Genomic DNA, 16,553 nt, shown 5'->3' with positions numbered 1-16,553 from the left:
TATTAAAGCAGGGCAGTTGGCATTCCCTCTGCTTTTAAAATGATATACAAAGCCCGGCAAGCCGTTCATGTGACGGCTCCATTAGTCGCTCCTCCATTTTATCCGATCCAACAATAATCAATCAATTTCCGGGATCCCTCGGAGCAGAGAGCTGAATATCGAAGACGCAGTGCATGACACCAGGGGCATATGACTTGACATGTTCCACATGACAACAATCAACGATAGGCTCTTCCGAATGCCCCTGTTGCTGGTAGACAAGCATGCGATGCCTTGCCAATCCACTCATAATTTCCGTCTTTTTTTCTTCAACTTCACGCACATCTACATTTTCGTGGACATGGAGCCAGCCTCCTCGTTTCATGTCAAGAATTCTGCAAGCGTTGTCCCAAGATGGCTGTGACGATGGCAGAAGACCCAGATTGATGTGGCGGACAGGTGACCATGTTCCTTCAATTTCCATAATTCGTTGAATTCTCGACATGACATCTGCCGCAAACATGTTGTCTCCGTGGAAGACCACCACCCGGTCTATGTCTGTGAGCGTTTCCATAATTTTTTCAACAGGGATGCTCAGTTCTCCGTTGTTCAAAACACGGACAACCTTACATCCCCATTTGTTCGCTTCGCAGCCACGGCGCAGACCTTCCACTGACCAACCATTCAGTTCCCATCCCCATACGCGCTTGACGCCTCGCTTCAGATACGAAAAGACAAAGTATCCAATCCCAGCGTACATGTCAACGACACTGGTATTTGAAACAGGTTGAGCCAATGACTGCTCATCCAGTCCCATGAATGTATTTTGGGATGGTCCTTGGTCAAGGATTCGTGCCTTTTCAGTGATGTTCCCTCGCGAGAACATCGTATATAGTGGAGCCCATATTTGCACGATGCCCTGGTTCTGAGATGTGCGTACCCAGAATGCACTCTCGAGGTCTGCCGGACTAGGCTGAGCAATGTCTTCCTCCTGTCCTGTCGTCGAAATGGCTGTTCCAAAATCACCATGTAATGGGATAAGGCCGGCCGGACTGCGTATGCGGTTTTCTTGGCCCTGGGTGTTGGTCTGGGCAATGGGAGCATTAACGGCAAGATGCGTGGCCCCCAACCGATTGAATGCTTTCGCTATCGAGGCATAAAGTAACTCCCGCTGTTCAGGGGATAAGGTTGAACAAAATGCGCCCCATGCAGGCGGTGATTGGAATGTGTTCGCTGGGAGAAGCACAAGAGGTTCATAAATCGTGAAGCGTTTGGGAAGTGAGTTTTGAAGTTTTTCAAGTGAAGCCTGATCTTGCTGGCTTAGAAATACTGGATCTTTCAGAAACTCCTTAATGCCCGCCTGCAAAGCATTGAGACTTTTCGAGGGTTGTCGATCCTTTTTTGGCCCTCGATTCGTTTGTTCCCGATCTTGGGCAATCATCGGCAAGTCTGTCTATGGTGGGGCAGACAGAAATCTTCAGGAGTCCGGAGTTTGAAGATCGGTTGAGTATACCTGAGACCAAACCCACTTGACCAAAGGAAACATGTACAATATCAATATTCAGTGTACCGGCAAGTTTATCACACGACCACAATCTTCAAGCAGATACCTGAATGCGCCAGGCCGGCGGGCCGAGATGCGGCACATGTTTGTTTAATTTGCATCGGTCCCGGGAGCCTCCCCCTCAGTCCGAATGGATCGCATCAATAGCGCCATGCATCTGGATGTCTATCCTGTAGCTCATTTCGTCTATTTCTCATACCTATCGCAGCTGCTCATAAAGGCTCTTCTCTTGTCGCTTGTTATAATTGGATAAATAAGTCCTACACATCTCCTTGTAAAAGCCATCCAACTCACATCCAATGTATATATCAAAGTCGTTCATAGAAAGGGGTAGCAACTTGTTGAGGCCAAATTATGCGATTATCTAATTGCCTATCGAACTTCTTGGAGAGAGCGTGCTGCCAGTTATTTACAGATTGTGCTAGACATATCTAGCCGGCATCACTAGATTCGCGGGACAATGCATCGGTGCCAAAAATGATTATTGTAGTCTTTGTAGCAAATCTGCAAGATTACATTTATGGTTAACCAATTCTACCCTCTGGCTTTCGAATGGCCAAATAAATCCTAGGGTGGAAAATCCGGGAGACTTGAATGCTTTCTGACTCCTAGTTGATTTTAAGGTTGGATTCTTTCAACTATTTAAATTCGATACAGTATGCAGGCCAATATTCGTTTCCTTCAGCATTCCTGAATCTATCTTGAGATCAGCTTTCCGGTCCGTAATGTATCACAATGGGTCTCTTCTGCTTCGTAGGCACCGCGGCTTTTCATCACCACCTGGACCTGGATGATTTTAATCAAGTGCACACCCGTTGCCCCTTGTGGATCACGGAGGAGAATCTAGGTGCGCGACTGAGCAGCCCGAGTCAGTCAGCCGTTCGTCAATCAAGATGTAGGTAGGGTCACTGAAAAGTTTACGGGTTACCCAGTCAACTGCCAACTATTGGATATGGCGTGGAGATGGTCCAGCCCATTTCCTTGACTAATCGTTCACCGGCCAGGGCGGAGATCGGCCAACTACGCACTCTGTGGGGTAAGAAATAAGGAGTGGATGGAGCTTGGTATGATTAATATTAATCATTGAAAGTGGGATTGGATTGTGCTCGGTGTAGAGCGCAGGCTAGGTGAGGGATCCCTGTAAGTTGCATATCTCTTGATTTATTTTTTATAGGTCTCTGGGAGGCCAAGCTCGGTCATAGTTCAGGAGGGAAAACGGGAACTTATCCGTGTTATCGGCGACTATCAGGAGGTACCAATTCGTATTAGCAAACCACAACCCCTTTTATGGTTTGCCCTATCACGCTATCATGTTATCCAAAAGCTCTCCCTTTCTGGGCTCGAGACTCGTCATGATCCGTATCGTGATATGATCCGTCGTCTATCCCTGATCTCCTTGACATATAGGGGCGGAGGGGATTGGAAGGACGCATTATGATTGGCTCGGCCAACTTCGACCCCAGGAATATCAACCGCTGATTGGCTCGGCCAACCGCAACGTGATCAGTTTCGCCGAGTAAAAGTCTGCCTGGCTGAGTCAGCGGGCGTCCACCAATGGCCGGGCGGCCCGTTACGTTTCGATCCTTGCAGCCAAGGATTGTTTCACAGCCCAATGCGCCTGAAACCCAATCGCCCATCATGGTCATAGCTTATCTGCCGTCTCACGAGCTCGATGGGAAGGATGATCATACGTACCTCGAGCCGGCGATTGCTCCATTCGCCGGCCGGCTCGGCGGAAACCAGGACTTCATCGTCGATCGACATGACCCGAAGAATGTGGACGTGCTGGAAAAGGTCCCCGATGCGGCACCATGCATGACGTTGGCCGAGATCTTCGATCTCCGGGGCTTTTTGAGTCCAGATCTATGGAAGTTCGCAATGCTGGAATGCGTTGGTAAGCATTGAAGCCACCCCCCACCCCTTCAGTCTCTCCCACCGTGATCCCAGGCAGAATCGATCTGGGCATCCCGATGGGAATGTGCGTACATGTTTGATATCCAGCCCAGTTGGCTAATATGTCCTGTCTTGATCTATATAGCAAGTATGATGAATGTCTTCATCACGTCCTGGGTGACGACGCATCCGTTATCGAAGACAACGTCTCCCACGACCGAGGCGGGCGTCTATAGCACTGTGACCTTCTTCTCTCCACTGTTCGGCGGCATCACCAATCTTCTCTTGACCCCGCTGCTTATCTACACCTTTTCCCCCTCAAGCGGAGGCCACATAAGCCCAACAATTACCCTAGCCACCTTTTTTGCACGGATCATTTCGTTTCCACGAATGGTCCTGTACGTGGCCGGGCAAACCTTGGGAGGAGCCCTCGCAGGTTTGATGCTGCACAGTGCCTACGGCACCCGAAAGTTCACTGTAGGTGGATGCCATATTGATACAAGCATGGTGGACCCCAAAGATGGCCTGGTCATTGAGTTTGTGGCATGCCTGATCCTTATTTTCCTGGCATTCGGCGTGGCCCTTGATCCACGACAGGCAGAAGTATTTGGCCACGCCACTTCTCCATGGTTTGTAGGCATTGTCCTTGGAGTGGTTGCGTGGGGGACCGCCTTCACCCGGGAAGGGTACATCGGAGCGAGTAAGTAGCCACGGCCTCAAACGTCCCAAAGGGATAGGCAAAAGGAACCCGAGAGGAAAGTTGGGGCGAGTTGGAGCATTTAAATAACCCCCGTCTTCTTATCTGCAGGTCTCAATCCCGCACGGTGCCTGGGAGCCTATGTGGCGTCGGAATTCCCCTCCTATCATTGGATCCACTGGGTAAGCTTGACTTCTGCTGGCCCTGCCTCTTTTAGACGGTTCTCTTATCATGGCCTCGGCTAACCGCCCATAGATTGGACCACTCGCGGCTGCCATCGGGCACGGCCTGGTCTACTTTGTTGACCCACTCTGGACGGAAAGGCGGAGCTCGCCGTGAGCCCGGGCATCTCGCCCGGAGGCGGCCCCGGAGAGATTGGACCGACCAATCACTCACTGTACATGGATCATTGAACATACTTGCAAGACATCGAAACGGCATTCAAGAATACATAGATATTAGACATAGAGCTGACTTAGCGATACAAAACATGGTTATTTAGAGTTTGGGCTTTCGACGAGACCCACCTGCGTTCAAACTTCGGTGAATTTCCCAAACACGGACTTCCAGTTCCTGCTAGGATTAATGAAGAGATAAAGAGATAGAGTGCTTATTAATAACAATAAACATCGAGGCGACTCATGGCCAAGGCCGAAATTTCTCCAGGCTCTTGAATTGGTCGGCTTAGGTATTCAGAATTCATTATCGAGGTGGCAATAAATATCAAAACAAAACGCTTGCCAACCACAAGAATTGAAGAACTCAAGCCCACCAAGGGTCGAACATCACCAGGAAACCAGGAGCATAATTGAAGCCGCCGAAATAGACGAGAGAAGAAAAAAAACGCTATCGCTTGGAACGAGGGGAATAATGGCCGAGAAAGAGTAGAGAGTGAGAGCCATCTGTGGCTAATCCCTAACGGAAACAAGATAGGGGAAAAACATGAATAATGAACGCCCACTTGTCAAAAAACACAATGCCGCCTAAAAGAAAACAAAATACCTTGCTTTGTTTGGCTATACTGGAATCTCCACGGAGCTTAGATGAGCGACAGGGAAGACGCTTGTGTAGCCGAACAAAGCACTCAATACTCCACCGCAGGGTATCCTAACCGGTCATTTGAATCAACCACCCTGTGGGTTTCAATTAGCACGAAGGGTATCCAGCACAAAAATTGCTACGAAACTTACGAGTACTGCTTTGTGAGAGTCCCTTCCCCACCCTTCGACAAATCGATGTTGAAGACATAAAAGTTGCCATCGCTAGTCACGACCATCACCTGGGGGGTGTTGCTGCTCATAGCTACAACACTCCGAATGGGGGCGGCGTTTCCATTGCCCCCGGCCCCCTGGCTTGATCGGGGCAACTTGATCCAGGCGAAGTCTCGCGCCGGCTCCCACATCTCGCTAACCCCCTTGGGAAGATATCCACCCACCCTTGCCGCAACAGCACCACCGACGTTTTGAGATGTCCGGCGTAGCATCCCCATTAAAGTACCATTGTGCTTTCTTGAGGCTAGATCTGCGTTTGAGTCGCCGCCCATGTCGTCCTCATCGTGTAGATTGCTGTAATGGCTAGTTCCGCTTTGCTCACGACCAACAGGCGAATGTGCTGAAGATCCATCTGATGATGGACCTTGTGGACTCAGTTTGAAAAGATGAATCGTTTCGGTGGATGAAGAAACACAGAGGAGGGTAGACGTGGTGTTGAAAGACATGCTGTAGATCCGGGAGGGCATGGAGCCACGTCTAAATTGATATAATTTATGACCATCAGGTACCGAGAAAATACGAATGATAGTTCCCTTGTCTGAAGCTGTCGCGAGTAGGGTTCCGTCACTGTTGAGTGTGATGAAGGCTAGTGGGGAGCGGTGGGCTTCTATGACATTAATCGCTTCGAGTTTGACCGCATCGAATATGAGTACCTCTCCGCTTGTCGGCGAGACATGAGTGGTTCCAGGGGGAGCGTGGGCTGGCTGTTTGATAGCTGCAGGGGCCTTTTGAGGTAATGGGTATGCCATATAGCAATTATCCGACGACGGAGCTAAGGCACAGATCGCTGAAAGAAGATTCTGTCAATACAATCAAGTTCATCCAATAAGGTTTAAAGCTCTCACTTACCGTGAGGGTTGGGGGAAGTGTCTATCGTCGATAATAGCCCCATGGTCTGAATATCGTAGAGGTAGATCTGATCTTCTAGCACGATAACCAGACGTTTCCGGTTTAGCTTCACAGATAGGACCGTGGTGGGAAACGTAAGTTCACATATTGTGCTTTGACGCTGTTCAAGAAAAGTTTATCAGATCCGCTGATCCAAGTCCGACTCCCACATGGTGCTTATGGTAGCTGCTTTGCATTGCAGGCGTCGACAAACCTTGGTGTTTGTGATCTGTAACCGTCGCGGGGATAGAATAAGCGCTACTAAGGATGTGGAAAACAGCATCTCAATGACAGCGATATTTCCCTCTTTTGTCTCATAGCTTTTCGCAAATGGGTCGGTGGTGAAAATGCGGAATCCCTTGGAGGTGGCTGGTTGACGTCAGTAAACTGGCACTTGCGGTTTGGTAGAATCTGTGGAAAGGGCAGGGAAAGGGGAGCTCACCGACAGCAAGGTAGCTGAAATCCTGGTTGAACGTCACAAAATTCATAGCCATGTTGGCGGGTAGGCGCGCGACGTGATGTCGCCGAGGTATTTATACGAGCAGCGGACGGTGTACCCCGCTTGAGGGGATGCGACGGAGATGGGGGCTGCGACAGCAAGGAGTCACCCGTCACCGGACACTCCCTATCATCTCCCGACAGTGCCAGGACCAGTTGGGGCAGCAACGACGCGGAGGCGCTGAGGATGCAAGCTTCTGGGGAAGCCTGAAGGAACCTTCGTCGTTGCAAGCGAGATTCACCGAGGCGCTTGGGCCACACCTTGATTGCCCACCGCCTACGAAGTTCTTATCGATAGCGCGTGCTGCGTACTTGGCCGCACTGTCAATTAATTATTTGCCCGCATAATGGCGGCCTCGCGACCAGCCATGTCGGCGGCCTCTAAGGCCGAAAAGAATGCTGAGGTAGTTATGGGGGTATGTGCTCCGTCTTTGTAAGGGCGTGGAAGGGCATTGGGATTGATAATGACACCCATCACAGACAAACAACAGCAGCATTATATCCAAGCGAAGTGTCGAGATGATCTACTACCCCAAGCCCCATTTCTTCCGCTACTTTGTTAAAAAGCCCCAGCGCCGATCGCCGACCATTAATCGCGGATACTGGCTGCGCATGCATGCAATGGCCCAGACTGTACGGCAGTTCATGGAAAACGCGCCAGCAGATAAGCCGAAATTCGTCTTGAACCTCGGATGCGGATAGTGAGTTGTAGATACCGCATCGTGACTGTGGAGTATACTGAATAATGTGGCTGTAGTGATTCACTGCCTTTTGTGCTGCTTAGCGAGGAAAAGAAATCGGGACATGCCGGGAACACTATCTTCGTCGATATCGACTATGAGAAGCTCATCCTTTACAAGAGGGATACGATCCGCAAAACCCGAGAGATCACTGAAGTCCTTGGAGATGTCGAGTTCGGCCAAGATCAGGATGCTATCCAAATCCGCAGCTCACAGTATATTGCTGTGGGGTGTGATTTGAAAAACCTGAAGAAACTTGATGATGTGCTACGGACTAGCATTCTCCCCGACTCTGAATGCCCTGTTCTTTTTCTCGCCGAGATGTCTTTGACCTATATGCCAATCCCCTCTGCCAATGCAGTCCTGAGTTGGGCTTCGCAATTGACGAATGGTGAGTTCATTGCTTGACCCATTATCAGCAAAACGACTGGTCTGCATGCGACTAACCCTCCGCAGACGTCCAATTCTGCCTCCTTGAGAAATACTTTCCAGATGGACCTAACCACCCATACGCGAAGGGAATGATGCTGCATTATGAGAACCTTAAAGCACCTTTGTTCTCAACCAATGAATACCCATCGCTTGCTGAGCAGGAACAGCGCTTTAGAGAGTCCGGATGGTCTCACGCACGAGCTCAAACTCTGTGGGATCTTTGGTCCAATAGTCCATTTTTGGTCGACTCGGTACGGATCGGGCTCGACTCGTGCGAGGCCTTTGATGAATGGGAAGAGTTGGCGCTCTTTGCTTCACACTTCTTCCTGCTCATTGCATCGACTAAGCCCGGCGGTTCACCAGGAACGACCGGGCTCGCCGGGGTGGCCAACGAAACGGAAGTTACCGAGGGAAATGTCTCCCCTCAGTTTGTTCTGCAAGGGCCTCTTCCAACAGGCCAAGGTTGTGGACGACGGCGATATGGGGCCTGGCTGCCAGACGGCCCTCACACGATCGGTCATCATGGAGGCCAGGGAGAACAAGCTCGACTCGCCACCACCGACTTGTATTCTCGTTCTGACGTTGCGGAAACGGTTTCATCATTTCCATCTCGTGATATCCCCACGAGGATGTGCCATACCATCACTGCTCTGGGCAAGAAGGGCGACTGTATCTTGATTGGCGGCCGAGCCTCCCCTACCGCGCCTCTTAACGACTGCTGGCTACGACAGGATAATACCTGGTGCCAGGTTCACCCGTTGCCCGAGGCAAGATTCCGACACAGCGCCACTGACGTCTCCCTGAGTGCTGTTTCAACCTCCATCCTGGTCTATGGAGGCAAAACCAAAAACAACACTATCCTGGAGAGTTGGATCCTGTGGAACGATCAGGATCAACAAGGCTGGCGGAATGTCCGTGTTATTGGCAGCAAGCCCGAGGCTCGCTTTGGAGCCTGCTTTGCAAAGACAAGTGCAAGTACCGGTGTATTGTTTGGAGGAATCGGATACAATGCAACCATTCTCGAGGATTTCTGGACCTGGAGTCTATTGCGATCGGACGACGGATCTTTAGAAGTGGAACTAACGGACGTGACTAAATACATACGGACCTCCTCGCCGCAGCTCTTCCCCTACCTTAGTCGATTTGGCGCCACGGTCAATGCCACCTCGCAAGGCCTGGTAGTGGCTGGCGGCATCATACCACGCCGACTAATCCCCGCCGCGAAAGAGATCCTCTTGCTGGACTCGACCCACTTGGCATCCACGACTCTGGCACAATCGCACAACCCAAATATCATCACTGCCATTGGCCTTGGCGCTGCGTTCGCCGGTCCGAGGCCACTGCTCACCGGCCACGTCGCCTGCACGATCGACTCTGATCATGTGCTTTTTGTGGGCGGTGGCGCCGTATGTTTCCCAACCGGAACTGTCTGGACTGAGGGCGCCTGGATTCTACATCCAGCCGACTCCAACACTGAAAATACATGGGGTATCGTAGCCCCGAAGAAGAAGGCCGCGGAGCCCATCGCTCGCAAAGACTCCATGCCAATGCCACAGACAAAGCGCGCAACCCTTGAAGAAGGCCTGCCTCCATCCCCAATCCCCCGGGTCCGCATCGAATCCGCCGCACAGTTCGAGCAGATCGTCGCCAATGGCAAGCCCGTTGTGATCGAGGGTGCTGACATCGGGCCCTGCACTACCCGCTGGACAAAGGAATACCTTGCATGCACTGTCGGCGAGGATCGCAAGGTACGGCAGCTACCCGCCTCGCACTGCAGACAGCCGTGCACCTCGGCCCAAACAATACACAGAAAACAAATAACCCCCTACTAACACCCTGTCTGTTCTCTAGGTTGTCGTGCACGAGGCTCAATCGGAGCAGATGAGCTTTCAGACTAAGAACTTCGCATATGTGACCAAGTGCTTTGGCTCTTTCTTGGACGAGGTTCATGCAGGTGGCCGCCAGTATCTCCGATCTATCTCGGCAGAACAGCCATCCAAGATGCCCGCGCATTTGGAGATGGATTTTCCTACATTGCAGGATGACTTTAGGCTTCCCGACTGCATGGCCATGGTGACGGAGAATGCGCATAGTTCGCCGCTGCGAATCTCTGGGCCGGTCACGATGTGGCTTCATTACGATGTGAGTGTGTTGTTTTTCTGTTTCTTTTCCGTTCTATTCTTTTCTTTTCTTTTCTCAGTCAAGAGTGGTCATTGTCTCTCGGTCAATCCTTTTTGGCTGTTTCACCTTATCTCTATGTTTCGTGTTGCCACTTGGGTTCCCAACCAAATGTCTACATGTTACAGAACATCCGGAGGCCAGACAAAAGAAGAAGAAAATCCCTCGTGCTAGAGGAACCCAGAAAAAGCAACCATTATATACTCTTTCTAACCAGCCGCAGGTCATGGCCAATGTGCTCTGCCAAGTTCGCGGCGAGCGGCGCCTGATCCTCTTCCCGCCCGACGACGTGCAGGCGCTGCACCTCCCACCCGGAGCATCCAGCTCGCGCCTCGACATCTTCGCGCACGCTGGACTGGATACGGCGGCAGCGCGCATTCCCGGCACACACCCGCAGGAGGCGATTCTGCGCCCAGGCGAGATCTTGTTCCTCCCGCCGCTGTGGTTACACACGGCGTGCTCGGCGGCCAGCGCGGTCAGCGTGGCCGTAAATGTGTTCTTCCGCAACCTGGCCCAGGGCTATGCGACGGGGCGCGATGTCTACGGGAATCGTGATTTGCAGGCGTACGAGAAGGGGCGACTGGATCTGCAGAAGGTCAAGAGGTCGTTTGCGGGCGTGCCGCCGGATATGGCGCGATTTTACCTACGTCGGCTGGCGCAGGAGTTGCAAGAACTGGCGGACCAATGAGGGACGATTGGATGCTGGCCGGCTTGATCAGAAAAGAGAGAGAGGGAGAGAGAGAGAGAGAGGGGACGTGTGGATGTAAGGATGTATAGTTGTACAGAGAAGGGTAGGGTGATAAATCATGGCCTGTCGTGTATGGCTGGCGAAGGCGTTTGAATGCCGAGCGGAGAGGGAGACCAGGTGGACCAGGCCGGCAGATAAGCCCTGGACCCTCTGTTGTCGTACGACCTGTGGGTTGGGCATTGCAGGTACGTATCTGAGGCGTGGGGCATCGGTCCTCTCTGCCATGTTCCCAGTCCAGCCCCTCGTCACTTCGTCAATTCCTCGACGGCTATCCCAGACAAATGGTGGATCTGGATATGCTACTCGCAGGTCTTGCCTCATACGATTACTGCCAATACCTTCGCTTCCCACTTGTGGGATATCCGGGCAGTGGATCGCCGCGATGATCCGGGGTGAACCCCCGCAGCCTTGTCTGGTGTCCATATGCACAGGTCAAATCCGGTCTACATCCCTGTCGTAGTCGCCCCAGTCCAGTGATAGAGAGTGTCAAAAATCCCAGCTACAGAGATGATCGCATTGGAGAACGTATCGCGTGGCCAGAGTACCTGTGCACCGACTGGATCGACCGACCAATCTATAGAAAGTCTAAACACAAACGACCGTTGCCTCTCATTTGCTGTTGTACGGCCATATCGTCTCGAGGTTTCTTATCATAGTATCTGCTATCAGCTGCGCACCCTCCAGCTGCATGGAAATTTCGAGGCCAATGATGAGATTGAGTTTGGCCGCCATGGACCAGGAAGGATGAAACCAGACCAGCGGCAGCGTCGCCGCACCAGTGGTAGGCTCTCAAATCCGAGGGATGGGTGGATCGCAAGTGCAGCCCGGGGGGGGAAAGACGGGGCCGGCACTAGTAAGGCGTGCGGGGAACGGGCTGCTGTTCTTTGTTCCGGGTGCCTCACATCCTCGAGGAGCGGGGCGGATGGAAAGAATAGAGCAGATGGAACGGGCCTCTTTGACTCGGTGACTCTTTGGGTCTCTCTGGGTCTTTCAGGGTCTTCGACTGACGCGCCAACCAAAGCGGAGAGCTGCCGTCGAGAGAGACGAGAGGGCGAGACAGACACGCACAGATCGAAGCTGGGAGGCCAGGAATCTGGGCCGAGGAGGCGGGGCATCTTCGACTCGCAGGCCTGTCCCGAATCGCAGACTCTCAGCGTCATGGGGGGAAGGGGGAGGAGGGCTCAGCGGCGGATGATTGGATGTGCCGCGGTTGGGTCGTCCGTGGATGGTCTGGGCTTTATTGGGCGGGGATCGGGGACTCTGAGGTGTTCAGGGTGGGGGAGGTTGAGTCATGGTTGGTTCATGGGGGAGTAATTCATGAATGTGTCGGGTGGGTGGCATGGCGTTCCATTCGTAATGGGTGAGATTCCTGAGGAAAAGACCGGAGGCGGAGGACGAAGTGGTGGTGGTGGTGGTTCGGAGAGAAATAGAAGATGTGATGATGATAAGAGAGGACCAGATAGCATCGCGTCTCCGAAGTGGAGTCGGGGGGGGGGGGGGGGTGGATCTGCCACGGGCGGAGACCTGGGGCATGATGACGACGATGATAAGTGATGATGATGAGAGCTCGATCATGTTTGTTTCAGGAGATGCTGCGGCGGGCGAGTGTATCAGTGAGGGCGAGCGTGCGTGAGGGCCCACGAGTTCCGGCTCATACTTTGGGGGCTTCGTGGGGTCTGATTGTCCCTTCTGGAGGTCGGTACATCATCGGTACACAGTGGGATTGTACCCCGGAGCGTCGAGTGGAGCCGGGGCGACATGATCAGTATCCGGTTGTTTGCTGCCGGTCCCATGCATCCGTAGGCATAGAACTATAGGGCCGCGAGACCAGAAGACGATGCGTGGCTTAGGCGCAACAAGGAAGATCATGCAGGACCCAACTCTGACGATCAACCTGGTCAGGTTGGGAAGTGAGTTCTGTCATGGTTGCAGTGTACAGGTAGTACGGCGCTGGGAAGTACCAGGTACCGGGCCTTGTGCTCTGTCTTCTAACCACCACCGACCGACCAAACCATCAAACCACCGTTCAACGACACTTCCCCCCTTCTCTTCCTCCATCAATCTCTCTTCCCCATTTCTCCCTCTAGGGACTCCCTCTACCCTCACTAACTTGGTTCTTCTCTGTACGCCCTCACTCTGGGGATTCGCTCTTCCGGCTCATTCCTGCCCCCTTGCTGTGCTGCGGTGCGCTCCTTTATCTTGTCGTATGACTGTATGCTTTCCTACCCCCCCCCTCCTCCCCCCCCTTCACATATCCTTGTCGTGGACCCTATCTTTTTTCGCACAACCCTTCTGGTCTGATCAAACCTCCCCCGAAGATCCCCCCAAAAACGAGATTCCAATCTCAAGCCCCCCACCTTTTCGACTCAGACTATCTAGCCTAACAAGCAATTCATTGCAGTGGATCAGAGTCCCGCCTGCTCAGTGAGATCAAAGACAGCATCACCATTCCCTTGACTCGTTCCTCCACAGCGGCTCCCCCCCCCCCTTTTTTGCAAAAGGATGTAAGCCTTTGGTTCATCGGCTGCCGATAACGTGATACAATCCCTCCGAAAGACCGCGTTCCCCGCCTTGCGCGATCATTGAGCCTGCGCCTTCGGCCTGCCGAACTCCACCATGGCGACTGTTGTCGTCCAGCAACACCAGCAGCATACGCTGCAACATTCGACTCCACCTCCGTCGCCGATTCCCCCAGCCCTCACTGTCAACCGGCGAGCAAGCCCAATCCCCAACCGACACCTGCCGGCATGCCCAACGGGACCCTCGGCCGCTGCCTCGGAACCCTCCCCATTGGAACTGCCCGTGTCGCGGTCGGTCAATCAGATCCATTCGCTCCTATACCCCCCAGACAGATACGTTCGCATTGCACGCGCTCCCTCACCAGCCGTGTACACCCTGGATATCAACCAATTGGCAGCCGCCATTAATCATCTGGCATCCCAACCATTGCCAGACCCGGCCCAAATGTTCCCGTGGCTGCATGGCCTGCATCCAGATAACCATCTGCAGCTGGGCTTCTTCTCGAGCCGTAAGCGCTCACTGCGCCGTGCGCCCAAATGCTGGCGTGGCATCACCATTGTCAAGCTCGGCGGCGATCTCAGCAAAGCACGCCTCAAAGGCGCCGTCTCCGCAAGTGAGGTGATCGCGCCGTCGGCGCGCTTCTTGATGTCGGACCCCCCTGAAGGCTTCTCGGTTCGGAACTTCCAGATTCAAACGGCTAAGTTGGCCGCGATGTCAGACATCGTCATCTATGCCGAAGATGGAGCGAGCCGTTCGGAGCTTCTGGTGCTTGCCGAGGAGTTTGCAACAGCCCAGCAAGCATGGCGGCTGAAGAATGACCCCGCCCAGGAACGTCCAGCGTACAACACCTTTGTCGTCACCAGTCAGTCCCACTGAATTCTGCTCAAAAAGTGGCTTGGAATGCTGACAAAAGATATAGGTAGCTTTGCTGATATTGAGAAGAAATGCCCCCACCTGGTAGCTATTGACTCGGAAGGTCAAATCACGGGCCAGGTTATGGACTTTTGTATGTGGATATGTTCTTCGGGAATTGATCAACAGGCTAACCAAAATCCAGTCCAATGGGAGCGCTTGGAGATGTGCAGCATGTCGCAGGCCTCTGAGATCTCACGCAATGTCTTCCTTGGGCCCACGCCTGACTACCTGTTGAGACCAGGTGCATGCCAGCCACCGAAAGAGGAGCCTTATGATCTGTTGATTGAAGCCAGTGATTTGGCGAGCATCCCAGGTCCGCGTTTCTTAGGCATGATTGACAAGCAATTGGAACAAGGCACCCAGCGCCTAGAATTTCCCTCCTCGGGCTCCATTGTGCTTCCGTCGGGCAATACCCGCGAGGTGGAGGATCTTGTCAATACCATCCGATGGATCTATTACTTAGCAAACCCCGACGAGCCAGCAGAGGTGGTGGACCATGATGGAGATGTTGGAATGACTGGCAAAAAGCCTCGAAAAGTGTTTATCCACTGTGCTGATGGCTACACCGAGAGCTCCGTGCTGGCTCTGGCTTATTACATGTTCGCCGAGGGGGTCCCTGCACCGGATGCTTGGCTGCAGTTGCATTGTGACAAGAAGCGAAACTTCTTCACATATCCTACAGACGTTGCGTTCCTTAGTCATGTTCAGTCACGTCTGTTGCAGGAAAGTCCTGTGAGACGCTCAATCGACACCAACATTTGGGATCCCGACTGGTTCTTGAAAATCGATGGGTCTTTGCCCAGCCGCATCTTGCCATACCTATACTTGGGGAACCTAAACCACGCTAACAATCCGGATTTGCTGTGGGAACTTGGCATTCGACGCGTTTTGAGCATTGGCGAGCCTGTCTCCTGGACTGACCAGGGGCGTGCCAAATGGGGCGAGGAAAATCTGATGCTCATTGACAACGTGCAGGATAACGGTATCGACCCGCTGTGGCAAGAAATTGACCGGTGTCTGGAATTCATTGGTAAGCCAGTGTTTGGGTTGAGTTTGTTTATATATCTTTCTTCGGGCCTTCACGTTGGGTGAAGCCGATTGAGGAAGGTTCAAGCTGATAGCTGACTGTTCTGGAATAGAAAAAGGAAAGAGCGATGGCACAGCGACTTTGGTTCACTGTCGCGTTGGCGTTTCCAGATCAGCGAGCGTTTGCATTGCCGAGGTGATGGCAGCTCGGAATCTCTCATTCCCACGTGCCTAGTATGTTTTATACCCTTTTTCGATTGAGGCCTCAACCTCAGAAGCTATAGTCTAACTTCATCTGCAGTTGTTTTGTTCGGGCCAGACGTCTGAACGTAATTATTCAGCCTCATTTACGTTTTGTGTAAGAAATTGCTTTGCAAATAACTTCCCGAATCACCCTGTCCCAGGCTAATATCAATATGCAGTTATGAGCTTCTGCAATGGGAAGAACTTCAGGCCAAGAAACACAGCTCATCTGTACACGAGTTAGAATGGGCAACCATCTGTCGCGAAATAGCCCTGCTCAACAAGCCATATTCAAGAGGCTAGTCACGACACTATCACCCTCCATACACCAACTTATCTTTCAAGTTTTGCATATTACTTGACATGTCTATGCCTGCTCACCATGCTCTTAATATTGTTCTCTTCTTGTACATGGCCTGGTCTTGCCTTCGGATCATCTACTTCTTTTGCCAGCCATGTTTGACCTTTTTTTTTTTCTTGACCTTGCACGATTTGACAAACGACTTCTATGAATGCGGGATGACCTTCAGATTGACGTTTTTTTTGTGTGTCTTCCAAAGTTTGGCGCTTGGCGTTGCAACGATTTGACGGATCTCAATAACTCGACCTTTTCAAAAACACATGCTGGCGATGCTAATGCGATGTGATGCGATGCTACAGTGCCATTCTTTGACTGTTTCACCACCCTCATCATGATTTAATCCGGAATATCCTTTCCATCTTCTTTGCGCGAATGCCCTGTTTTCTCATACCGGTTATGCGCTTTTTATTCATGTCTTCTTTACTTGAACTTTTCCAAGGCCACGATATCCTACAAATGGATTGCGGGCTTTTTATCTTCCCCCTCGCTCCCCTGTCACCATTGAGATCGAGAAAACTGAGAGATCATCCATATTGAGACAAGCTTGCGAGACATCCCCTCACGGTGTTTGGGTATGTGCTCATGCTTTTGTTCTATGTT

At 52.2% G+C, this 16,553-nt stretch overlaps 5 protein-coding genes across 5 annotated transcripts; 3 read left to right on the top strand and 2 right to left on the bottom strand.

Moving 5' to 3' along the window:
- Nucleotides 1-121: 121 nt before the first annotated feature.
- N7462_004691 (tRNA(Phe) (4-demethylwyosine(37)-C(7)) aminocarboxypropyltransferase) lies at nucleotides 122-1,420 on the bottom strand (the record flags this gene model as incomplete). The annotated part of the gene is made up of 1 exon (XM_057076417.1): nucleotides 122-1,420. One exon carries the CDS (start codon nucleotides 1,418-1,420, stop codon nucleotides 122-124), a length of 1,299 nt encoding a protein of 432 aa, XP_056935922.1.
- Nucleotides 1,421-3,097: 1,677 nt separating this feature from the next.
- On the top strand, nucleotides 3,098-4,472 carry N7462_004690 (uncharacterized protein; the record flags this gene model as incomplete). Its single annotated transcript, XM_057076416.1, has 4 exons — nucleotides 3,098-3,437; nucleotides 3,582-4,136; nucleotides 4,245-4,315; nucleotides 4,389-4,472. 4 exons carry the CDS (start codon nucleotides 3,098-3,100, stop codon nucleotides 4,470-4,472), a joined length of 1,050 nt encoding a protein of 349 aa, XP_056935921.1.
- Nucleotides 4,473-5,217: 745 nt separating this feature from the next.
- Nucleotides 5,218-6,786, bottom strand: N7462_004689 (phosphoinositide binding protein ATG18; the record flags this gene model as incomplete). The annotated part of the gene is made up of 5 exons (XM_057076415.1): nucleotides 5,218-5,266; nucleotides 5,324-6,191; nucleotides 6,254-6,413; nucleotides 6,507-6,661; nucleotides 6,735-6,786. 5 exons carry the CDS (start codon nucleotides 6,784-6,786, stop codon nucleotides 5,218-5,220), a joined length of 1,284 nt encoding a protein of 427 aa, XP_056935920.1.
- A 351-nt stretch (nucleotides 6,787-7,137) lies between these two features.
- N7462_004688 (tRNA methyltransferase PPM2) lies at nucleotides 7,138-10,828 on the top strand (the record flags this gene model as incomplete). The annotated part of the gene is made up of 6 exons (XM_057076414.1): nucleotides 7,138-7,206; nucleotides 7,271-7,491; nucleotides 7,548-7,921; nucleotides 7,987-9,710; nucleotides 9,814-10,104; nucleotides 10,364-10,828. The coding sequence occupies 6 exons, from the start codon at nucleotides 7,138-7,140 to the stop codon at nucleotides 10,826-10,828; spliced, it is 3,144 nt and encodes a 1,047-aa protein (XP_056935919.1).
- Nucleotides 10,829-13,504: 2,676 nt separating this feature from the next.
- pps1 (tyrosine/serine/threonine protein phosphatase PPS1) lies at nucleotides 13,505-15,895 on the top strand (the record flags this gene model as incomplete). Its single annotated transcript, XM_057076413.1, has 6 exons — nucleotides 13,505-14,270; nucleotides 14,328-14,414; nucleotides 14,466-15,353; nucleotides 15,463-15,583; nucleotides 15,651-15,707; nucleotides 15,772-15,895. The coding sequence occupies 6 exons, from the start codon at nucleotides 13,505-13,507 to the stop codon at nucleotides 15,893-15,895; spliced, it is 2,043 nt and encodes a 680-aa protein (XP_056935918.1).
- Between the last annotated feature and the right edge of the window lie 658 nt (nucleotides 15,896-16,553).

Source organism: Penicillium macrosclerotiorum (genome assembly GCF_028827735.1).
Source record: "Penicillium macrosclerotiorum strain IBT 26536 chromosome Unknown utg000003l_segment0_segment0, whole genome shotgun sequence".
In the NCBI taxonomy this organism is placed as follows: domain Eukaryota; kingdom Fungi; phylum Ascomycota; class Eurotiomycetes; order Eurotiales; family Aspergillaceae; genus Penicillium; species Penicillium macrosclerotiorum.
The sequence above is the reverse complement of the archived record's forward strand: the minus strand, read 5'-3'. Positions and strand labels throughout refer to the sequence as shown.